Source organism: Puntigrus tetrazona, chromosome 6, assembly GCF_018831695.1.
Source record: "Puntigrus tetrazona isolate hp1 chromosome 6, ASM1883169v1, whole genome shotgun sequence".
In the NCBI taxonomy this organism is placed as follows: Eukaryota; Metazoa; Chordata; class Actinopteri; order Cypriniformes; family Cyprinidae; genus Puntigrus; species Puntigrus tetrazona.
This window is the reverse complement of record NC_056704.1, coordinates 1,914,323-1,937,711: the sequence shown is the minus strand read 5'-3', so window position 1 is coordinate 1,937,711 and position 23,389 is coordinate 1,914,323. Positions and strand designations below refer to the sequence as shown.

The window sequence follows — 23,389 nt, the reverse complement described above, 5'->3', positions numbered from 1 at the left end:
CAAATAGGCCTATAGCACTACACTTGATATGAATTTCCCCTCAGGGATATCTTAGGCATACCCGTCTACAGTGGATCGCTATAGAACGGAGTACCATATTAGATCTTTGTCTCTTTAAATACTCATCCGTCTCCGTATGAAGTATCTCTTCCTACACGGGACCGGAGTTATTTATGACGGGACAGCGACCCACCTCATTCCCCTCGTTACGATCACATTTTACACCCATCATCTGACAATGAAGTGGCTGCACAATAAATCCCTGCTTCACTGCCATTTCCCAGTAAATTGCCTCTACAGAATCAATATGGCAGTCGAGGCTGCCGCGTCCTGATAAATGACGGAGTATCGATGGACGGGAGGAGAGTCAAACAGACACATCTACAGGAGCAGAGCTAAGGGTACAGACAGAACCGCTAAAGTTCAGTCAACACCGCATCACTGAGAAGAAAGAAAAAGACTGATTAGTCCGTTTTAAACGCAATAATCAGAGATGAGACAAATCAAAACAATGATAAGTCACGCAAGTATATTTGTAGAAACTGCCAATACATTGTATAAGTCAAAATTATCCATATTTCTTTCATGCAAAAAATTATCAGTTAGCATGCATTGGACAACTTTGCTAATTTTTGCACGCTTACATTCCAGATTTTTAAAATAGCTGTCCAAATATTGTCCTGTCATAACAAACCATACAGAAAGCGTATTTATTCAGGACTCTTTGACAATATTCTTAGATTTTTCAACAGGTTTAATAGTGAAAGGATGACGACAGTAAGAAAACCAATCCTCCTGAGTTTATGATGAACGTTTGAAATTATGAAAAGGAAAAATCTTTTGAAAACCTGGTTTGAAAGGCCAATGCGAATAGTTTTTTTTGTACCATTTGAAGTTTTGATTTGATGCCTTTAAAAACGGGCTTTGAGTAACAAGGATTTTCCAACGTATTTGTCCAAGAATTTTTTTCTAAGAAAATTATGATTTAAATTATACGAAATATCAGTCTTTCTTGTGGTTAAGCTGTTTTCTCTTCGTTGGTTTTAACACGAAATTTTTCATACATTAATATTTTAAAACAAAATCCCTTCACTGGTCTTTTTAAAAAAACTAGTTAAAGTCATTACTTTGACGTTTTGCCTTCGTCCCTTGAAAAAATACACCGAAATAAATTAAATAAATTGACAGTTTATCAAAGAGGAACTGCTTTCTGTATCATCTGTTGTAAAATGCTTTTAACAAAAGCCGGTTTGACATCAGATTGAAGAAGAAAAACTACAAAAACAACTAGCAGTAAGCATTAGCAATGAGGAATCGTCATGTTTTGTACGTTTGCCCCGTCTTGTTTGATGAAATGTTACAAATCGACACAATACTATCAATATTTCAATATAATAATATGGATTTGGCGCAACGGCTAACTTTAGCTCTTTATGTCCCACCGTTGTGCGGATAAATTAACATTGATGTTTGTGTGTCTGAGACTGTACAAAGCACATTTTATGAAAATAACACTGTAAGGCGCTACAAGAACAGGCCGATAACGTTAATAGCACCTCATAGATTTTCAAAAGTTCACCGGGTCTCCTTTAACTTCCTGAACCGTATCCACTAACTAATCAGTCTAACCGTATCAAACCAATTTCCATTGGGTTAGAATGAATGCGTAGTAATCAAGCGCCAATGTCTGCTACCAATATGGCTTCCGGCACCTCCAGATATATGAGCGTTGTGCTCTGATAATCTTAATATCTGGGAGATGTGGCTGGCCGTATATTAGAATGAACAATTGCGGTATATGTGAAGTCAGAAAGAATCATTACTGGCCTTGAGCTGACTTTACACTGGAGCTGATATTTCTGAGGCCGAGAGACAGAGAAAAAGACGAGGACGGAGGCAGAGAGACAGGGGGAAGCATTGTCTCAGCTGGCACTTTTTATTAAGCTCATATTTTGCGACTGTCATCGCCGCTGCATTTGACTTGTAAAACAGACCTAATTACAGGCCCCAAATATGCGCCGCGCACATCAAACGCTAAGATACAGTAACGGCCTCCTCTGTCCCGGCTCTCCTCTCGCTCCCGCGCCTCCTGCTGCACCGAAGCCTCCGATTATGAGGGAAACATTAAATGGGAATTACTGCAAAACAATTTACCCTTAATGTAGCAGTCATATCTGCACAGGGACAGGAAAAACGACTCAAATATAGGCGGATTAATAATACATGCTTTAATTAAACAGCTTGAAGGTGCATATAACGGGGACAGGAGACGACGAGATTGAACCTGCATCTCAACAGACCACTCGTCAAGAGTCAATACGCACCAATAAGGCAAGAGATCACAGGAATATACACGATAAAGGTCATTCCATACACGAGCCAGATGAGAAGTGACAAATATACTGCTCTTCATTTTTTGCATCATGTTGCACATCAGAGTTTTTACTGTATATCTTAATGGTATATACAATGCATTAATGAATTATGCAGATTTATATTGTCTTCACAATGCATTAACACTTTTTACGTTGTCACAATGTCATACTTAACGTAACTGTTTGAGAAAATAACGTGATCCCTATTCAAGTTTTAGGAAGGTATTAGAATCTTTTTTTTTTTTTTGTTAAAGTGAAGTAAAAAAAAATGCAATAGCTATGCAATTCATGTAAAAACTACGCTGACCAAAAAAAAAAAAACATCAACAGCCACATTTTAACACTGAAGAGAACATTGTACTTGCTTATATTAGTGTTCATATATGTTTCGGGGTCAATTATGTTATGATTGTGATGTTAATGGGTCAATTTGATCCACTGATTTCAAGCTTCTATTTGAATAAAGTGTAGAATACAAGTGTCGAAGGCATCCTCTCATTTACTTTTTTATATTGTATGAGAAATACAAATGTTAAAGGCTAAGGTTAGGGTTAATGTCATTCCATAATCATCATCTCAAATCTAGTAAAGTTTCCTTAAAATTGTAATATCCATTTCTAAAATGACACTTCGCATTACACAAAATATTAGCCAAAGCTGCTGTGAGGATGTTTTCTGTGAGCTTTGTTTTTACTCCCTTTTGTAAAAGTCATTTTTTTTGTCACTGAATCAAATGCAAAAATGATATCCGCTGTAGATTTTGTTTACCGAACTATGACAAACCCCAGAAATGTGAAAAGGACATCTTGGGGGTTCCGGAGGGTTAGGTCTTTGGTGGACTTTTTTGACAAAGTCAAATCTGATCCCTAAAAAACAGCATCTAGATGGCTCAGAACCGCCGTTTATTATCTAAAGCAGTGTTTCTCATCCCTGGTCCTGGAAGCTTCCCCCATCACTGCACATTTTGTGTTTCACACCTAATTCAACGCACTAGAAGACACTCCAGGACCTGAAATGTGTGTGTCAATTACAAAATGTGCGGCGTTGGGGGGCGTCCAGGACCAGGGTTGAGAAACGCTGGTCTAAAGGATACGGTTTTGTCTGGCAGACAAACTATTACCCGGTCGAAAAGTGACTATAGGCACCTACGGCTCATAAAAGAAAGGTGGAAATAGAGGTCTGGCGCGTCTGGTAGGGGGTTTATTAATGCTCAGAGAGCTACAAGCACAAGCAGACTCTCAAACGCAGGCGTTAGAGGAGGTTTCCTGAAATCCTTCGTCTCTAATTACCAAATATAAGGTGTGAGACTCAGACACCGGCCCTGTGCGTGTGTGTGCTGTTATTGCTCGGGATAATAAATTGTGTGCTACATTGATAAACTAATGCAATTACAGGCAGGGTCACAAAGTCAGCTAATTTACAGATAGCGGTGTTTGGGGTGGAGGGGATGTTGAATAGCCCCCGGGGTCCTGATGTAGTCTCTTTATTTCCACTCTGAGTTTAAAGCAGCCAAGTGCAGCAGGATTGATCCTCTGGACTGCGTCGTACTGACCATGCGTTATAACAGACTGAGATCTTTAACACAGGCAATTATTTCTGCAGATAGCATCCAGACAAAAACAGTCTTTGTAATCAAAGCAAGTGACTGAAAACTTGCTCAAATAAACAGCTTGCATCAGGTAAGGTTTATAAAAAAAAAATCATCATGTAGTTCAATCATGTACGATTTTTCTCTGTTTATGAAGACGTCATTCAGGAGATAAAATTAATAATCTAAATAACCTTTTGTGCAATGGAAAGGTTAAAGGTTCTTCAGTGAACTATCGATGCCAATAAAGAACACGCATTTTAAATTTGTTCACATAAGTTATCTAAATGACTTGAGATCTTTCTAATCTGCCATCTTGGCTCCAGGATGTTTTCGCAAAGTAATGTGACCTCTGACCCATAATTAAATTGACATCTTTAACCTTCGTTACAGCCTGTCACATCACATCTGAGCAAATCAGAATGTCAATACATCATTGGGTTTGCATTAACTGCACAACACGTGTGCTTAAAAGTGAAGTACATATATAGAGGCTATATAGTAAAAAAAGAAAAAAAAAAAAGCTGTTATTGACATGGATGATTTTCTAAAGAACCTTTATCATCTGTGCAAACTTTTCAGTGCACAAAAATTTCTTTAAAGTGGAAAAAGGTTCATTATGCTATTAAATCACTCTTTAAAGCAGAAGCAAAGTAATGACAACGTATTTGCAGCACACTGCCATCCAGAAACAGTAAAAACAATAAAACAGCCTTAATCTTAACTGCAAAGTCATTGTCTATAACCGCTCAAAATTTCCTAAGTCATAAGAAAAAAAAAAATGGTAAGACCAAAGGTGTCCATAACACAGAGTAACTGCCTAGTAAGTACTTAGTAGTAGCCATTGTATTCACAAAAAACAAAACATACCAAGTCACCTGGAACGGTTTGTATTTACTGATTATGTAGATGTAATAGGCAGATACTAACACATTTATAACAGAACGAGTTACACAGCTACTTATGTAACCGAAAGATCATCTCATGTGTGTTGCAACATAAGTAGTACACAGAAATAAGCCATTTGAAATAGTGTATCTATACTGTACACCTTCTCTACCTGCTCCTTAGTTTGATTTAACCCATTAGTACACAGCTTAAATACATGCAATACCTTTCTAACTACATTAAAAATACAGAATACTACACAGGCTACTTAAAATGTAAAGGATTGTAATTGTAAATAGCCGTGCAACAGACTCTGCCTATGACGTGTATTACATCTACATTACCAACTGTAATTAGCTACATAAGAACATTTCATTTCATGTAAATACAATGGCTACTCCTAAGTACCTAATTAGGTCATTAATGAGTACTCTGTATTGTGACACCTTAAAATAAAGCGTTAGCAAAAATACATTACGTCACACCAGCCAGTGTGTGTGTGTGTGTGTGTGTACATACACGTGAACATTCCCAGCGTCAGACACGTTCGGCAGCTCCTGCCCGTGTGTTTCTCACCGACTTCACTCGAGTATTTTTAACACGAGTGACGGCTGGATCTGCCCGTGGTGGCACCGAGATTCACGCACCCCTGACACCGGTATCTGGGATGATCCATCGCCCCTGGCAACACAGGGCCTATTCCCAGAAGCCCCCCTGATTTATGGAGCTAATTTTGCAGTGTTGCTGGGGAATCTGGGATTTGTGGTTCAGCTGAGGGCAGTTGTCTGCATGACAAGGCCACTGTAAAGTTCAAACAGCCAAAGCTTCTGTCAGCACCTTTACTGACGCCGCAGAGTGAGACAGATGGAGCGTCTCCTGACAACTCTCCCAGAGAGACCAAAAAAAAAAAAAACTATACAGCATTCGGTCATTACAAGCGCTGTATCGAAATCCCTCATACTGTACTTCCCATGTCGTCTTCTGTAAAACTGCAATTAATTGCAGTTTTACCTAATTCACCCAGTACTTCAGCGGTTCTCAAAAAACACAAAAACCATGGCAACACTTTACAATAAGGTGTCATTTGTTAACATTACCTAATGCATTAACGAACATTAACAAACAATGTGCAATACATTTATTACAGTAGTTCATAGTTCATATTAGCTCACAGTTTTAGTTACAAACTTGTACGAATTTCTTTGTTCTGCCGAACACAAATTATGATATTTTGAAAAAAGTTGGACAAAAAAAAATTATAAAAAATTTCACACACACAGGAAGTAAATGATGACCGAAAGCTGCCTGGTCACAAACATTTTTTCTTCTCTCTTCCTTTGTGTTTGGCAGAACAAAGACATCCATACAGGTTTGGAACTACTTGAGGGTTACTTCAAAATAACAGAATTTTTATTTTTAACAAACAACTTAAAACAGCTGGTTCACAGTGCTGCAGCTTCAAACCGTTTCAGATGTTGAATGCCATCATTGAAATTTAAAGCAAATCATTTGTGATTTTCGCCACAATGTGACCACAGCTTTTATATACAGAACATCACTTCCACCGTTTCATTGTCATTTAAAGGTACAGGTCACCTAAAGATGAACATTATCTCATTACTCACCGTCCTGTTGCTCAAAATTCATACGGATGTCTTTTAGAACTTTTTGGTGGAATGAAAGTCCCTCAAGTTTCATTAAAAACCTGTTTTTGGCAGATCAACGAAAACCTGAAGTACATGCGGGCGAGTAATCGTGATGTTGGCTCAAGCTTCATTCTTGGTTATAATTTCAGTAATCTAAAGTTGAAAAGTGATGCAAAATCCATGGAGTAAACAAGGTCAACAGCATCTCTCTTACTTCACTGGATCATTTTACCGAAACAAAAACTAAAAGCAGAACAAAAAAAGAATTATCAAAATTCTACAGCTTTCTGGCAAGCGGTACGACCGGCTCGGTCTATTTTGACCGCAGCACAGTGGTATGAAAACCATTTCAAAGAAGCTCGGTCTTCCGCTTTCTCAGATAACCAAATAAGAAAATGCGGCCCAAGCAAAGATTCCTCCCCAGGCCTGTATTATGATGTAGAGTTAGAGATTTAGTCTCAAACTGAGCTCTGCACGTCTGGCCGAGGGGGTTTTGTTTTTTTTTTTAAAGGATGTCGGGGATAAACACTAAATTAATCATGTTTTGGCTGAACTTGCCAGGGACTGAAATTTGCTTATAGAGGCCTGTGATCACATAAAATATTAAAGACTTTTTCTCAGCACTAGCAGGAGGCTACGAAAAACACTGGGCACCATCACCCGTTGCAGATTTGGAGATCGTTTTAATGAAACAATTAAACAAATCCCCCATTTGATCAGAACTGGATGCGGATGTAAAATTACATGTAAAATTTATACAAGCAGGACGAATGACATTTTTGCATACGTTAATGACCCAAATTAGAATAAAACGACTAACAAAAGTCCTGATGCTAACTTCGCACCTCAAACATCATTCTCTTCACCGGTAAAGAAATAAACCCATTTATCTTACTGACACAAATTACAGATTAAAGAGTCGTTACAAATGACTGGGCCAGTGTAAACGCGTTAGCTGAAGCGCTCTAAACTGGTTAGCCCACGTTTTCAGCGGTAAACGCATTACGAGCTTTATTCCGCCGGAAACGCATTGGCCTCACGGACTCGCAGCTCGCGATGAGTGCGAGTTTAACAAATACATCACTTCATTACGGAGTAGTCGGGCTGCAGGGGTCCCTCAGATTAAATAGGCCTATTTAAGAACCGCCATTTACATCCCTCACACACCACGACAATCTCCATAGTAACGACACACTAACTGACCCAACAAAGCTTATTAAAATGGTATATTACACTGGGAGAGAGGTCAAAGGTCAAATTTTAACTAGGGGAGGAACGGGACACACACACACACACTCACTTTAGGCCTCCACGATGGTGAGAGATCAGGTCCCTGTGACCGACGGAGGGGGTATTGGGCGAGGAGTGCAGCATGAGGCCGTGTAGGAGGGGGCAGGCGTCCACTTAAGGGCCCCCTTGCTGGGCCGGGCGAGGTTTAGTCGGTGGGGGTAAAGCTGAGCTTCATGGCGCACTCCAAGAGCAAATCGAATTCTTCACAATTAGCTGAGCTTCCACGACAGGCACCAAGGCGGGAGAGCCACATCACCGACTGCCACAGCTCTGATTGGGTAATTCGTTCTCCACTATGCAAATGTGATGCTCTGAGGTTGCATGGAGGGTCGGATGCAAGCCGTCAGGATGGTGTGATGGCATCAAGGGTCAACAAATATTGTAAAAACAGGTTTTAGTGTCCTGCGGGAAAAGAGCTGGGCGGTTTTATCACAGGTTGACCACGAAAGCGTCAGAATAATTAGAAAAGGCCATATTGAATGTGAACGAAGACCACGCCGATTTGTAAAGGGATACGCTTGGTGATCCGATGCGGTTTGACATTCATCCATAAACACGTGCCCTAATGGACAGAAATGAAGAAGAGTTAGTCACCTGAAAGTTTAAATAGATGTAAAATACATAAAACACTTTGCTTACCTCATTTGATTCCATTTGTGCTTCATACTTACTTGCTGGTTCTGGACGCATGATGAATTTAGGAAATTTGCTCTTTTTGTGAGGATTGGGGGGGTTGGGGTTGAAATGGTCTTTATTCAGCTGTTCAGATTTTTTTTTGGTTTTTTTGCTCATAGCTTTTGCAGCAGAGCTCTCAATGTTTTTTTCTTTTTTTTGTTCTTGTTTTTGCAGCTGATATTTTTTCTAGACCATTTCAATTTTTTTTTTTTTTTTACATTTCAAAATTAAACCCAAGAGATGAATCCAGAAGCAAAGAATTCATATACAAACCATTAAAATTGATACATAAAATATGTACACAAAAAGCTACATCCTCATCAGGCTGATTATACTAAGGAAAGCATATAACATGTTTTATAACAACGCTTCAAAAATGCTCTACTGCTGTCTTCTGAAATTGAAACATTTCCCATATTTGCCTTGAACTGTAACGTCTTCAGAACTATTGGAAAGAAATCTGGGTCAACATACTGACCACAAAAAAAAAGAAAGAAAAACAATGCAGCCGCCAAAAGTTAGTCAATGTTTTGACACGATACCAAACAAAACGATGACGGCGAGAAATCAATTCATTCATGTTATCTTACATCTCAGTAATTGAAATTCACAGCCTTTTGAATAACGTTTTCTATTTGCCGACAGGTTTGATAAGTAAAATAAAAAAAGCAGTGAAATGCAACTCAGATTTTTAAAAACAACCCTTTCAAAAAACACAGAATTAATGACCCGATGCGCTCGAGCGGTGCAGTGCAGCAGGACTGGACACACGACTTCATCTTCATCTGCGCCATGAGCGCGACTCATTATCGTCTTCCTCTTCATCGTCGTCCTGCAGCAGGGAATCATCCACGAGCGAATCCTCTGGAAACTGCGGCCAATCAGAAAACAGGCAGAATCAAACGAATGTAGAATGACAGCACACGTTTAAACCTCGGCTATATTTGAAGACGACTGGTTTATGTCACTCAGAGTAAAAAAAAAATTGATAACGCAAAGTGAAAGTAAGTTTTAGGTTATTAAAATAAGTTGTGTACAGACACTGATGACTTCATTTGTTATAAATCAACATATTTGGGTTGTGTCCATGAGGATCCATATAAAAAGTAAATGATATGAAGATCCTTCCAGTTAATCAAATATTTACTTAATGGATATGTATTAATCGCAGGACTGTTAAGTGTTGTTACATTTTTTTTATATTGTTTTTGTCATATGTAAACACCAATGCTGCAATTATTTGATCAAAAATACAGTAATAACAGCAAGGTCATGTGGCTCCGTAGACTGATGCTGAATATGAAATATGCTCAAGAAATATGTTGTATGGTCATTATTACTAAAAATAGTTGTGCTTTTTAATTAATGATCCTTTAAATACAAAAGGACATTTATGTTTTGTATCAATTTTTTTTTTTTTTTTTTTTTTTATCAATTTAATGCCCCCTTAAAAAAACACCCCATTTATTCTTAAATATATTGTAATGTATACAAATGTTACGTTTATTTGCATACCTAATACATGCATTACAAACAGCTTGAATGGAGTAAACCAAACACCCTTAAAATGAACCGTGATGAAGGCCATACCTCCTCGTCCTCGGGTTCGACCTCATCCGGGTCTGTTGTGTTGTGGGAAGCCGCGGGCCTGTGCCAGGCCAAACGCAGCTCCTGATTATTTAACCGAACTCCGTGGATGGCCGCCTGAGGAACAGAGTCGAGTTTAAACTCTGCATGAAGGCAGGCGTGCATGCGTTTTCCCGATCTATATACGGGATGTTTTAATACCTGTTCAGCCTCTGCATGGGATTTGTATGTAATGATGGCACTAAGACTAGAATCCTCCATCTGACAATCTTCGATCTCCCCGTATTGCTGGAGGTTAGTGGGAGAAGCGGTTATGACTCAAAGACGTACCTCATAAACAGCGTGACGCAACGTGCCCTTTAAAGTCACTCACTGCGAAGTGTGGCAGCAGGTCGACTCGATCAGCCTCAGTGAAACCGCTGATCTCTAAAGCTCGAGGTCGATGATCCACCACAGCGTGAGTGGGGACTCCTCTCCCACGTCCTCGAATCCCTCGGCCTCGGCTCCTCAGGGCCCCACGACCCCTGCCGTGGGCCCCCCTTCCACGACCCGGGGTCAAAAGCCCCCTTTTGGCAGCCTGAATCAAAACATCTCATATAAGCCGGCAGAGTTTAAGCAGCACTGCAGTGCCACTCAGTGGAAGAACCGAGAATGAGATTTCTGTCAATAACTTTTCAATAAGAGTTTAATTTCTCAATGATGATCATATTTAAATGTGGGTGATGTTAGCGTGATGTTTTTATTTCTCAAAAGAACTCGCTTCGCTACAGCTTAGTCTTTTTTTATATATACACATTTCATATTTTTATACTGGTAAATATGATTGTACAGTAAACAATTGCGCAGAACATACTTTAGCTTTTCTATCTGGACCATGTCTTTCACATTGTATAGCAAAAGTAAAAAATATCAAGCTATATACAGACTATTTTCTAAATTTAGAAAAATATAAATGTGCCATATTATAGATAAAATGAAATGTACCTCCAACTGCAGCTGAGTGTATTTGATCTTGAGTTCAGCAGTGTCCTCTCCTGCCTGCATTTTCTTATAAAGGTCCAACTCGGTGTCCAGGAGCTCCTTTTGAGCCTGAAAACGGAGATGTCATCATACACGCATGCAGAAACATTCATCTATTGCTTATGGTGCTTTGGGACCGTGTGTGTACCTGAGCTTTGCTCTTCGGTGTTGTCTTGAGGGCATTAGCACTGGACAGGCCTTTCATCTCCTCCTGTAGTTTGGTGATGCTGTTGGTGAGGGAGGTGAGGGTCTGCATGATCAGAGCTTTATCCTCCGCCTTCATGGACTTGTTCTTTTCAAGCTTAGAAATCAGCAGCTGAAGACACACACAGGTCTCAGTCATTTCAAAATGCAATACATATAATATATATACACACATATATATTCTTTAAATCAATCTACCCTTAATCTATCCTTTCATCAAGCCCTCACAGAAGACTGCTTATATCAAAAGTGAAAATTTCATTTATGAGCTTGTCAAATAGCACAGATCACTTAATGTGCTCTCACAAGATTGACTAGTCATCACTAGTTAACAAGCTGACAACAAAAAGCTATTTTTATATACTTTTTATAAGCACGTTCATGCACATTTTATTACATTTTGAGGTAATGAAGTTCGTTCCATCCTATTAATGTTACAGCTACATATAAAATACATAATGTAACAAAAAATATATTCAAATACATTTTATTTTTGTTTTTTTCTTTTTTAATATGCCGATTTGACGCTTTTTTTATATTGTCAATATGAAAAACAGTTGTTCTGCTTTATATATTTGTGGAATAGATTGAGAAATGTTTCTTTGAGGATTCTTTGATAAATAGAAGAAAAAAAAAACATTTACTTGCAAAATAATTATTTTGTAACATTATACATGTCGCTGCTAAATAAAAGAAGCATCTTTCTAATTAACATAATATATGAACAAATCAAAAAGACTAAGGCACCTTCTGAGTCTGAATGTGTTTCTCCAAAATCTCCTGTTTCTTTTTCCGAACGTCCTGCTGAAGCTTCAGCGCCTCCTAGTGGAGAAAGACAGGACCACGTTTAAAGTAGTTCAACGCTGCTAACACAAGGATCGAATGTGCGACTTGCACACTAAAACAAACCTGTTTCCTTTTCAGGGCCTCGTCTGCGCTGACAGTGGTGCTCCCAAATGGGGCTCCCTTCTGACCAGCTTTCAGTGCAGCTGGGTTATAAACAGTCTTGGTCAGGCCAGTAGATGTGGAAAAGACCTAGTGGAAGTGGGAGGTTAATAAGCTGGACTAGACTTTCTGATAACAGTACAAAGCCCGGCTATGCTAAAGTATAAAAACAAACCTTTCCTCCAAGGCCGGCTGGTTTAGGGAGGCCCAGACGGTCCTTCACTGAAGCCTTGGATGTATTCTGTAGAGAACAGAAACACAGAGGCGTGCTGGGAAATGAGAGGACTAAGAGAAAGCACAAATACAAACACACGCAATCGGGACGAGTCTGAGCCACACGTTCACCTGTGGGGCACCGCCGGGGTCGCGGGAGGGTTCAGGGTGGGCTGTGGGCAGGGGTCCGAGCCGGTCTTTCACGGACTGTTTCAGTGTGGCCACCCCAGGCTCCTGAGCTGCCTTTATGCTCTACAAACAACAAACACGGCTCTGACGATGAGATGGATATTTATACCATCTGATATATGAAATTAGTGGGTCGTCAATATATAGCTAAGGTAGATTAATGAGTGAACTGTTCACTGTAGGGTTTAATTTGCTTTCTGTATTGTATTTCTATAACAGGATCACACAACAAAAAGTTGTTGAAAAAGTTCAAATTCATAAGTTTTACAACGTTTAAATCTTGAAATTTTGCTAAATGTGTTAGTTACTACCTTTAAATATGGCCTTTAATTAAAACTAAAATCTATTTCCAAAACAATGTTTAAATATTTAGATTTATATTTAGTATATAGTAATAATAAACATTAATATTGTGATTATGTGTGCACCTGTGTGTGTGTGTGTATTAGAGAGACAGAGAGAGACAGGGAGAGAGAGAGAGAGAGAGAGAGAGAGAGAGAGAGAGAGAGAGAGAGAGAGAGAGAGAGAGAGAGAGAGAGAGAGAGAGAGAGAGAGAGAGAGAGAGAGAGAGAGACAGAGAGAGAGAGAGACAGAGAGAGAGAGAGAGAGAGAGAGACAGAGATGTATATCTCTACATCTTATATATAAATATATATATATATATATACATACATATATATACATACATATACATACATATATATATATACATATATATATATATATACATACATACATACATATATATATATATATATATATATACACATATACACACACACATACTTTGGACTTATCACAATTAATTGTTTCGCAGCAATAAATATATACACAACAATATATATACACACACACACACACACACACACACACACACACACACACACCAGTCACCAATAAAAGAGTGCTCAACCACTAATAGTTCTAACGGTTCAATTACTTGAGGATTTGGTACCGGATGTGGAGTGGTGTTTGTGTGCTCCACCACGTCCTCTCTGTGCCAGTGCACTCTGATGAAGCGGTTGTTGAGCACTGCCTCTGTGCTCTGTATGGCCCGTTTGGCTTCTTCAGGGGAGGCAAACTGGATCAGCGCCCCCTCTGGGTCATTGTTATATGCCACCTAAAAAAAGGGAATGTGCTTATAAGATCGTATCGCGTCTCACAAATGTTGACTTTTAACCATCTCAAGCTTATCTGAGAGACGGTACCTGTAGATTTACGATGGTGCCGAACTTGCTGAAGTGCTCGTTCAGTTTGCTGATGTTGTTGAGTTCGGGAGGAATCTGACGGATGGACAGTTTGGTGTTTGCTGAAGAGTAGGGCACTTTCCTGTGAAAGCCGTGGTGGTTGGGTTTGTTGAAGTTTGGTCTGTGGAGCGAAAAGAAACATGCACAGACCGAAGAGACGGAGCAAACGCATGCAACACCAAATAAAGGATACTCTTAAGCATTTGAAAGAAAATGTTATTTCTTAACATTTTAATAAACCTTTAATAAGTCTGCATTCATATTCAAATATATGCACACTTTTATCCACTATTTTACCTCAATATTAAATAACATCCTTTTTTTTATTTTTAAAATGTATAAACGTTTAAATAACATAATATTTGAATAACACCGTCTTACTTGTCAAACCAAGGTTTCTTTGCAGGAATCGCTCCGTCATGAAGTCCTGCTCCTCTCTTCCTGGAGTCTGATTCTAAAACTATCCGAGCGCTGTTGCTGTTTAACATTTTCTCTGAAAGAATTACACAAAAAGAGAGAAGGATAAGAAAATGTTTGGGATGCATTTACATTCCACAGTAAGAAAAAAAAATAAGCAAAAATAAGCTCTCACCTCTAGGGGGCAGATCCACTTCTCCCATGGTCAGACCAATCAGATTGGGCCGCTGAGCGTTGACTCTGTGTCTGTACATGGGTCGTGACGTCATGCTGGGGGCTTCGGGATTATAGACATCTGGCTCAAACGAATCTATATATTATAAAAAACAATAATGTAAAGATTTATGGAAATAAAATGTATTTCCATAAATCACAAAATAAATAGCAGCATTTTTATCTGGTATGCATGCTACCATTTAAACGCTTGGGGTCAGACTGAATCTTTTTGCTTTAAAGAAATATGAAGCAGCAAATTACCATATCTGTATGATTATGTGATACTGAAGATGTTGAAAGTTTTGTCGTCATCACAGGAATATATCACATTTTTAATACATTCAAAACTTATTATGAATTGTTGAAATCTTCTAGTTATTATTTTTAATCTTGATCAAATAAAGGCAGCCTTGGTGAGCACAAGAAACTTCTTATGAAGAAAAAAAATAAACCTTACCAACTCCAAATATTTCAACCTGTGAAGTTTTGTAATAAGTGAAACAACAGTTATCTCTTCGTTATAGCAAAACAAAGTACGACATAAGTCCAGAATATATTTTATTCTTGCTGACTGTACATTGCTCCCTGATATATTCACACCTTTAATGTTTTGCAGTTCCCCATTCAAAAATCTCTTGCTCTAAAACTAGTCATAATTTACATACATCCTCGTATGAATCAGTTATTGTTTAAGATATGACCTTCCAGTTGACTTAATGTAGTATATCAGACACGACGCATTCATGAGCACTCACCTGAAGTGAAGAGAGGAGGTGGAGGCTGGGTGATCGGTGGAGGCCGGACACCTGATGTCACTATAGTGGGCACAGAGCTGGTGATGGAGTTGGGTGGAGCATCCATACCAGAGGGCTGAAGAGCAGGAAGAGGAGGAGGAGGACCTGAAAGAGAGAGGAACGGAGCATTTAGCCTAGAAAAAAAAACTCAATACTAAGCATTAAAATGAGAAGTCTAGATGTAGAAATGCTTTTTCGTGCCTGCTACAGGTGGTAGGCTGGGAGGCATGGTGCCCGGTGGGGGCACAGGTGGTCTGAGGTTCACTGGTGGAGTCAGGAGTGAGTGAGGGGGCGGCAGACCCGGAGGAGGTGGGCCGTCTACTCCAGGAAGAGGCGGTGGCTGGAAAGGTAGTATGCTGGGAAGATTAACATCCTCCACCACCACCGGATCACTTCCGTGATCAAAAGGGCACATGTCTCCTCGCATACAGAAGCCTTTCTCTGTCGAGACAAGCGCATCAGGATGTTACTTAGTGCGTAACCTATATTGTTTAGCAATTAGAGAGCTAAAAACCGTACCGTCGTAGTCACGACAGCGTTTCCTCGGCGGGCCGCCTCTGCCGAAGGGCGCGTGGTCCTGAGGGAACTCTGACCAGCTCTCAGTGGTGTTGTTCCCATGGTGGGTGGGGGCGATGACAGTGATGGTGCTACTCAGGGTGGGCACAGGGAAATGAGCAGAGGAGTTCCCGGGTGCGAGAGGGGGAGCGGTGTAGCCGTCTGTGGTCGCCGTCTCCTGGCGTTCTAGGCGACTGTGGTCGTATTTTGGCTTTCCAGAATCTCGCTCTAGGACAGCAAGAAAAATCGTTCAATGGGAGCATGACAAAATGAGCACTGTATGTACAAAATATTTACATTTTTAAATATATACCGTTTTACTTGTTACTTGTAGACTGCAAATAACTACAGCGTCCACAAAAACACTGAGCATATGCTCGGTATATGAGAATGACTTCCAAAGAACATGAGACACCTTTCAAAAACATTAGTGTTTATATTCTTCAAACTTCTGAAATATTCCATGCAGTGTTTATTAATATGGCTTCCAAAATACAAGCACTTGCATAAATCTGTTTTAGACAAAGCATTTCACGTCAGCTACACACGTCAAAATGTTAACATGCGAATAAAGCACTAAAGCGGTTGCGTCTCACCTCTGCTTCTGCTTCTAGAGCGACTCCGTGTGCGGGATCGTGTCCGGCTGCGGTCGCGCTCCCTGTCCCGTTCTCGGTCTCTGTCCCGGTCACGAGTGCGGTCCTTACTCCAGCTGCGACTGCGACTGCGACTGTAACTGCGGCTCCGTTCTCTCCTGCGGTTATAACGCTCTCTGTACGAGTCCCTTCTGGGAGGGTTGCGGTCGTACTCTCGCTTCCTGGAGCGGTCATCTTTCTTGCGGTCATCCACTCTCCTGTAATTTTTTAATCGATATATAGTAAAGTAAAATTTAAATACAAGGACAGTTAAGCTGCGTGTGTGTGCATGGCATTCTGGGAAAGTAAAAAAAAACGTATTACATATTTAAACGTTAATCTCACCTGCTGTCTCGGCTGTATCTGGAGCTAGACGGAGGACTGTGGTTTATTCTCCTGGAGAATTTCTTTTCTCGATCCTCATCTCGGCTGGGCGGCTTATGCAAAACCAACCACACGAATCAATACCATCAAGCACAAAAGAGAACCGACGGATTAATCAAAATTTGATTTCGTACACTACCGTTTAAAGGATGAGGTCTGTAGGACGAAAGCAACACAAATAGTAGTATTGTAAAGTATTATTAAGGTTACAAATTAAATAGTTGTATTGCAAGAATGCATGATTCGCAAGTAATCTTTCCAATGTGCTGATTCGCTGTTTGTGTTTACTACAGCTAATATTGTTGTAAAGTGACTAATATTTTGTATTTATTTTAACGAAAAGAAATTTCTATGTGAAATAGCCTTTTTTTGTTATTTTAGCATTACTTTTGATCAATTTAATGTGCGCTCGCGCAATACGAGCATTCATTTCTGACTCCACATTTCTAAACTGCGTACGATTACTCAAAAGGCCGATCTTATGCGATTGTTTCACGTTACCTCCTCTCTCTTTGTTTCATCTTTCTCCGTGCGCTGGTGAGTTTCGGTTCTGCTTGCAGAAGTCGGCTGCTCTGGTTGAGGTAGGTAACTCTTTGCGTTCACAGCTTCGAAAAGTTTGTCCACGAACGTCTGCGTCTCTGAAAGCAAAAGCAAATGGATGGTGAGAGCTTCAGAGATTCGGTTCTGACAAAGTAAGAGCATCGGATGCATTCAGAATCGATAATGTAGTAGAATCATACCTTTCTGAAGGAATACATCCAACTGGTCAATGCATAGTGCTTTCAACTCCTTTTCAGATTTATCTTTCTTCACCAAGGCAACCACATATTTCGCAAGAGCAGATGGGTCGGCATCACATCTGCAGGACAGATACAATTCAATTACATTAAAGCCAAATGATGTTCAGCCAGACATAAGCATCTGTTCTTGATGCTCATTTGACAAGTTACAACTTACAATTGGTGGCAACTCTGAATCTAACTAGGATAACCAAGTACAAGTATTGTGGTTAATAGAATGCAAGACCTATATTTAAAAGAGCAAATTAATTTATGAACAGTAAAGTCGTGTAAATCTAAAGCCACTGGCATCCGGGAAGACTTGAATTATTTTGCTAGCATCATTTTAACGCACTGTGCAGCAGCAGGGTCACTTACATGGGTTCAAGAGTCTTCGAGAGCCACGTCTTCAAGGCATCGAGGTTTTCAATGATCATTTTTCAGAGGAGGGCTGTTGGTTCCGCAGTTATGCCCCTGCGAGAGTGATCCACAGAAGTGAGTTTACAGTCTGCTCAGGATGTAACGTAATGTGTGTTTGTACTGTCAGGCCTCAATCACTCACCGCCCTCATAAACTCCGACCGAAATATCACATCTAATTGTACACCAGCCAGAGAAGACAGCCGGCAGCAGGAAGCTTAGATACGGTCTTTAGTTTAGGAGTTATCGGGGATGGTTTCTGTGCGCATGTGAACGAACTGTGCGCCACACTTTCAGCTCTTTCTTACTTTCGAGAAATGGCGACTGTTTACTCTCGCGGACAAATCTCGCGAGAGTCCGCAGCAGCACACCGCCACTTCCAGAGTTTCTTAAAGGGGCCGCTGCGGTGTGAAAGCAGCATCATCACATTTCACAAAAAAGTTACTATTGGAAAAAATATGTTACATTTCAAAATCTTAAAATTTTGGAGTTGTTTGAATATATTTGATTACGATATTCATAAACAACACAGCTGAGTTTCTTTTGTAATATATACAATTTTTTAATGACAAATACCCTCGTGTGTTCTAAAATATTCGTTATTAATTTTGCTCATCTGTTATTTTAAAAATACAAATAAATACTTTATATCATGGATTTGCTCTGTTTGGCATAATGGGAAAATAAAAATAAATAAATATAAATATATATATATTTTTATTATTATTATTATATTTTATGATATACATAGAAGCATACACTGACTAAATATTGTAATATACAATAGGATTAATTTTAATGTTATAACTTCACACATTTTTAGTTGAAAACCAAACAAAGTAAACATCAAGGTGACTTTTCAACATGGCTTTAATGATAAATTTTCACGTATAACAAAGCAGTTTCTCTGTACAGATCAAGGAGACATTTAAAACAATCTCTTACAATTTGTCGTACCTGGAAAGTGCAAAAAATACAATTCATAAACAGAAATAAAATTCATGCTGTACATTTCATACTGGATTCATAAATAAGCACAGATATACACACACACATCCATTAGTGACGACGAAATCAAAAGCAGCTCAGTAAGTCACAGGTCTGATATGACGGAGGAGTCACTGCTGAAGTTTTTCTGGTTCCCGCAGAAACCGTGGCTGTCCACAGGTGTCACGAAAGGTCATGCTGTAGAGTTCAGATCACGGAGTCTAATTTGCATGACGACAGAATAAAAAAAGGCACTCCATTCATTGAATTAAAGGAAGAAAAACACATATACATACAAACAGAAACGTGAATAAAAACAGCCACCTCAGGATCTCTCGTTTACAAAAAAAAAAAACACAGGATTTAAAATACAATAAATGCGAAGAAATAAAAGCATTAATTTATATCTCTTGGTATAACTTATTTCCAAAGCAACCGGCAACCTAACTCCCGATTCAGACTTCATCTCTAAACTTCAGCACCATCGCAAACTAAAGCGCATATACGGAAGAACATACAAGACACGAAACCATATGAACATCCTGATAAAGACATCTGCATTTTGGTATTAGTATCTTAATTAACATCTTCATATCTCTTATAAGTTTCAAAACAACCATCCTTTAGTAAAGGAATAAATGTTGCCAGTTAAAAGACATTAGTCTAAGAACGTGAGACTAAATGCAACGGTAATTATAGTTTCCGTCGAAATATTTAGTTATCATCACTATGCGAGTCTAGCAGCTTAGTACTAACAAATGCAAAAAGCTTTATTCGCGCACTATAATGAAACGTATTTTGGTGGAAACTATGACTACTGTGGTATATATTCTCACGCATACATCTCCAGCCTACGGTGAAGAAATAAAAACTGCATATGATGAGCAGAATTCAGTTCAATCAGTGTAACTGTGAATTCTCTAGAAGGCCTGGAAGTTTACCTGCATAGTAAACGAAGACTGCATGGCTTAGAAAGATAAAAGAGGAGGGGAAACAGCGTGTCACCTGACTATCGAATTCTGCTGCATTGGTTCTAGCTGTTCCACGGTACACAAGCACCTCCTTCTCTTTATAGTGCTCGGTTTGGATACTAGGAAGACTGCGGATGCATGGATTAGCCAGTGGAATGCTTCAGAGGGACGAACCGTATTGCTTACTGTCGCGTCTCACAAAGCCCTTCGAAACTCCTCCCCCTTTGTATCTGTAGTGTTTCATCCAACAAAACCTTCAGATGCAACAAATCAAACTGCACGGTTATAAAACCATCTGCACGTACATCCGCGGCAAAATTAAATCTCGCATTCTTCACTGAAATAACTACATCACAATTCAAGTAATGAACGACAACATTCGACAGTTACGCACAATAATAAAAAAAATCTGCTTTTTAATCCCACAGATGTCAGTTTTGCTATAAAATGTGTTGGTCTGATGGAGCGGGATACGTCACGGGCGTTTTGAATTACACCGGTGTGAATGATCGTCCACTTTTCGAGGTCTGTGCAAGAGCAAGACTGTGCAAATAAATAATGCCTGTGTCCACTAATAAAACAACCTGTGAAGTATGACAAGGCCACTAAAGAAACAAATAACCGGACACATAAAACCTGATGCGTGAGTGAACGCAGACATGATGTAACGATGCTGATGATGATGATAACTGTGTGTTAATGAGGATTAAGTAAATGGGCGTGGCACATGTGGTGGAAAACGACAGGAGAGGGCGGAGTCGGGGAAGGGTCAACATGAGGGTTTTCACAGAATTTAGACACATGTAGTTAAGATGGTGCCTGCACCGGTCCAACTACACGAGGGGACATGCATCCGTTGTGGCTCGACACATACGCGAATTTGCATACAGGTGAAAAAAAAAAAAAAAAAAAAAGTCCTTCGTATTGTTTCAGCAAGAGGAGAGAGCCATCCTCCCATCTGAAACAATGGATTTGGGTGATTGACAGGGCTGGGATTTGGGGGCGGGTCAGGGCTGCTCTTGGGTGTGATACTCTGTTTCTCCAGATGAGATCTGAGTGAGACGCTTACTGGAGCCCCAGAGTTTCCTGGTAATCTGGCCAGAACGCATCTGAGGAATGGAGAGGAGAGGAGAGGAGAGGAGAGGAGAGGAGAGGAGAGGAGAGGAGAGGAGAGGAGAGTAAAGAGGTGGTGAACAGTGAGGGGGAAAAAGATGATTGATGAGTGCACGTGAGATCATCTGTGTTGGATTCATTTTGAGGTTAGTGCAAAATCAAAATGTGCATTTCAAGTGAGGTAACTCAAAAAAGGAAGATGAGATAAGAAAATGATAACACCGCCCTGCATTATATTTGCTGAATGAAATCCAATAATAGGATGCGTTTCTTACTAATTAGGCTGCTGATTTCAAAATTTGACAACTATTTGGAAGGTGAAAACGTCTTATGCCTTAAAAATGCCACAAAGACATAACATCTTCCTGTGACCCAGGTTACACTATCTGTTCAATTCTCAGCCAATATTCGCATGTATGAATGATTCCTAAGGCATTATTTTTGGCCTAATCCTGATTCCAAGATAAATGCAAACATGACACAGTTGTTTTTTGCTACATCTGTGGTAAAAAATGCCTCCAAAAATCAACAAAAGTGCACATTTTTTGTAAAGATCTTTGACTTTAAATGGATTATGTTAAATGAAAAATACTTGTTTTATCATTAAATCTGAAACCAAGTGACTGAGGTTTTTTTGGTAATGCATTAAAGCTGTATAATAAAGAGCTGTGCATGATGAAAAGTTGTTATTGATATTTTTTTAACTCGGCATAATACAATTATGTATTTATTATAATTTTTGTTTTGCAAATCAAGATGCAGGGCTGTGTAATTTTATGCACTGACTGGGCGTATACAAACCCTTTAATTCTGAACTTTTATGTCAGAAACATACTCTACACAAACATGCAAAACACAGAAGATTGGAAAAATGCATCGCAAGCTTGTGGTCCCGGTGCACGAATGTGTCAGCGTTTTCCATTCTTCTGTCTGAGGCAGAGACTAAGTTCACCTTAAATATAGAGTTCACATTAAATAATGTGCAATAATTTAAGGAGTTGCATTATAGCACCCCTCATGGCAATGTGGTGAATGAAAAAATATGGCATGTTCTCTGAGTAAATGTATCACAATATACTGGTACTGACAATAACATGATATTTTTAAAAGCTAAATATTGATATAACATCAATACTAATAATAAAAATGTGCAAAATTGAGTTTGCACAGCTCAGAAGTGTAGAGTATGTTTCGGGCTGCATTTTCCATATTAATTCATCTAATGTAAAAATCCAAATGGTGCTCTACAAGCTACTGATATTTAAGAGAAAATCCTTGAGAACGCTTTGCATCGTTTGGAATATTAAAAAATAGCTTCAACGTTTGGCATGAATACCTGTGCATTCAACTTTTTTTTTTTTTTTTTTTTTGGTAATCCATTAAAACCCTTCTCTAACGATTTCACAGTTTGACAATTATTCTAGAATGAGCGTGACACTACGAGTTTATTTTACTCTATTATTACTATTGTTATTATACTATCGTTATACCACATTATTACCATCGTTGTTAGTAATATCGTGAGGGTTTCGGTTCGGTTAGGTTACAACTCCGACTGCTAGGAAAAAACTTGCTAAAAAACATTTACACTTCACACAAATCACCACTGATTACACAACAGATGCTCAAGACAGAAATCCTTGGCAACAGTTTCAACGCATTGTTACGTCATTAATATGTTCACGAGCATACTGCTTGTTATATCGATGTGATCCTCAAAGTTTGCTAAATCTGATAATACCACTTTGGGCTTGTCTTCAAAAAAATAAATGTGTTTTTTATAAATCTATTCTCTTGCAGGAACGGTTACGCTATTGGGTTTTGGATATTCCCCAGCTAGGTAAGCTTGAACTTTTTTTACGGATCTGGACTAGGCTGTCAGATGATGTCGGGGCTGAACGTGTTCTGGTCTCTGAGATGCAGCAGGCGAGCAGGCGATCGCACACGCAGCGTGTTCATGAGAGGCGAGCCCTCCATCCTCTGGGTGATGTAGTTCCTGAAGGAGTTTTTTACCTCGGCCGGTTTCCCGACGCCCACCACGATCAGCTTGCCGTCGTCGAGTCCCACCAGAACGTGAGACTGCTCCTTGGTCACGGACACGCACCGGATGGGCACCCTCATAGCCATCGGCGACACGCACAGAGACAGGCTGCCATGGATAGCCAAGAGAAAGCTGGTGTTAGGATCAAGCTCAGGGAACAGACACGACCCAAGAAGATATTTCAAAGAATGACCGAGAAGTTTCAGGTCCTCAG

General features: G+C 39.5%; 2 protein-coding genes across 6 annotated transcripts in view; both read right to left on the bottom strand.

Moving 5' to 3' along the window:
* The window catches only part of rbm26 (RNA binding motif protein 26), a 29,884-nt gene extending 11,482 nt beyond the window's left edge, over nucleotides 1-18,402 (bottom strand). The window contains exons 1-23 of one of the 2 annotated variants that reach the window (XM_043241629.1): nucleotides 18,207-18,402; nucleotides 18,023-18,118; nucleotides 17,606-17,724; nucleotides 17,367-17,503; nucleotides 16,827-16,918; nucleotides 16,446-16,699; nucleotides 15,814-16,077; nucleotides 15,496-15,735; nucleotides 15,256-15,399; nucleotides 14,460-14,594; nucleotides 14,249-14,360; nucleotides 13,829-13,988; nucleotides 13,561-13,740; nucleotides 12,564-12,683; nucleotides 12,394-12,459; nucleotides 12,183-12,308; nucleotides 12,021-12,095; nucleotides 11,218-11,385; nucleotides 11,034-11,138; nucleotides 10,423-10,626; nucleotides 10,251-10,337; nucleotides 10,053-10,166; nucleotides 5,371-9,333 (exon numbers count right to left, since the gene is read on the bottom strand). In XM_043241629.1, the coding sequence (XP_043097564.1) occupies nucleotides 9,244-9,333; nucleotides 10,053-10,166; nucleotides 10,251-10,337; nucleotides 10,423-10,626; nucleotides 11,034-11,138; nucleotides 11,218-11,385; nucleotides 12,021-12,095; nucleotides 12,183-12,308; nucleotides 12,394-12,459; nucleotides 12,564-12,683; nucleotides 13,561-13,740; nucleotides 13,829-13,988; nucleotides 14,249-14,360; nucleotides 14,460-14,594; nucleotides 15,256-15,399; nucleotides 15,496-15,735; nucleotides 15,814-16,077; nucleotides 16,446-16,699; nucleotides 16,827-16,918; nucleotides 17,367-17,503; nucleotides 17,606-17,724; nucleotides 18,023-18,081 (3,051 nt within the window). In that variant the 5' untranslated portion in view covers nucleotides 18,082-18,118; nucleotides 18,207-18,402 and the 3' untranslated portion in view covers nucleotides 5,371-9,243. The remainder of the gene's footprint in view (nucleotides 1-5,370; nucleotides 9,334-10,052; nucleotides 10,167-10,250; nucleotides 10,338-10,422; nucleotides 10,627-11,033; nucleotides 11,139-11,217; nucleotides 11,386-12,020; nucleotides 12,096-12,182; nucleotides 12,309-12,393; nucleotides 12,460-12,563; nucleotides 12,684-13,560; nucleotides 13,741-13,828; nucleotides 13,989-14,248; nucleotides 14,361-14,459; nucleotides 14,595-15,255; nucleotides 15,400-15,495; nucleotides 15,736-15,813; nucleotides 16,078-16,445; nucleotides 16,700-16,826; nucleotides 16,919-17,366; nucleotides 17,504-17,605; nucleotides 17,725-18,022; nucleotides 18,119-18,206) is intronic. The other variant, XM_043241630.1, reaches the window with a different exon arrangement.
* Nucleotides 18,403-18,915: 513 nt separating this feature from the next.
* nbeal1 (neurobeachin-like 1) overlaps nucleotides 18,916-23,389 on the bottom strand; it is a 46,727-nt gene continuing 42,253 nt past the window's right edge. For 2 of the 4 annotated variants that reach the window (XM_043241318.1, XM_043241321.1), the window contains 2 exons: nucleotides 23,148-23,283; nucleotides 18,916-21,130 (listed from right to left, as the gene is read on the bottom strand). In XM_043241318.1, the coding sequence (XP_043097253.1) occupies nucleotides 21,029-21,130; nucleotides 23,148-23,283 (238 nt within the window). In that variant the 3' untranslated portion in view covers nucleotides 18,916-21,028. Of the gene's footprint in view, nucleotides 21,131-21,772; nucleotides 23,284-23,389 lie in introns of those variants that run through there. The other 2 variants (XM_043241317.1, XM_043241319.1) reach the window with 1 other exon arrangement.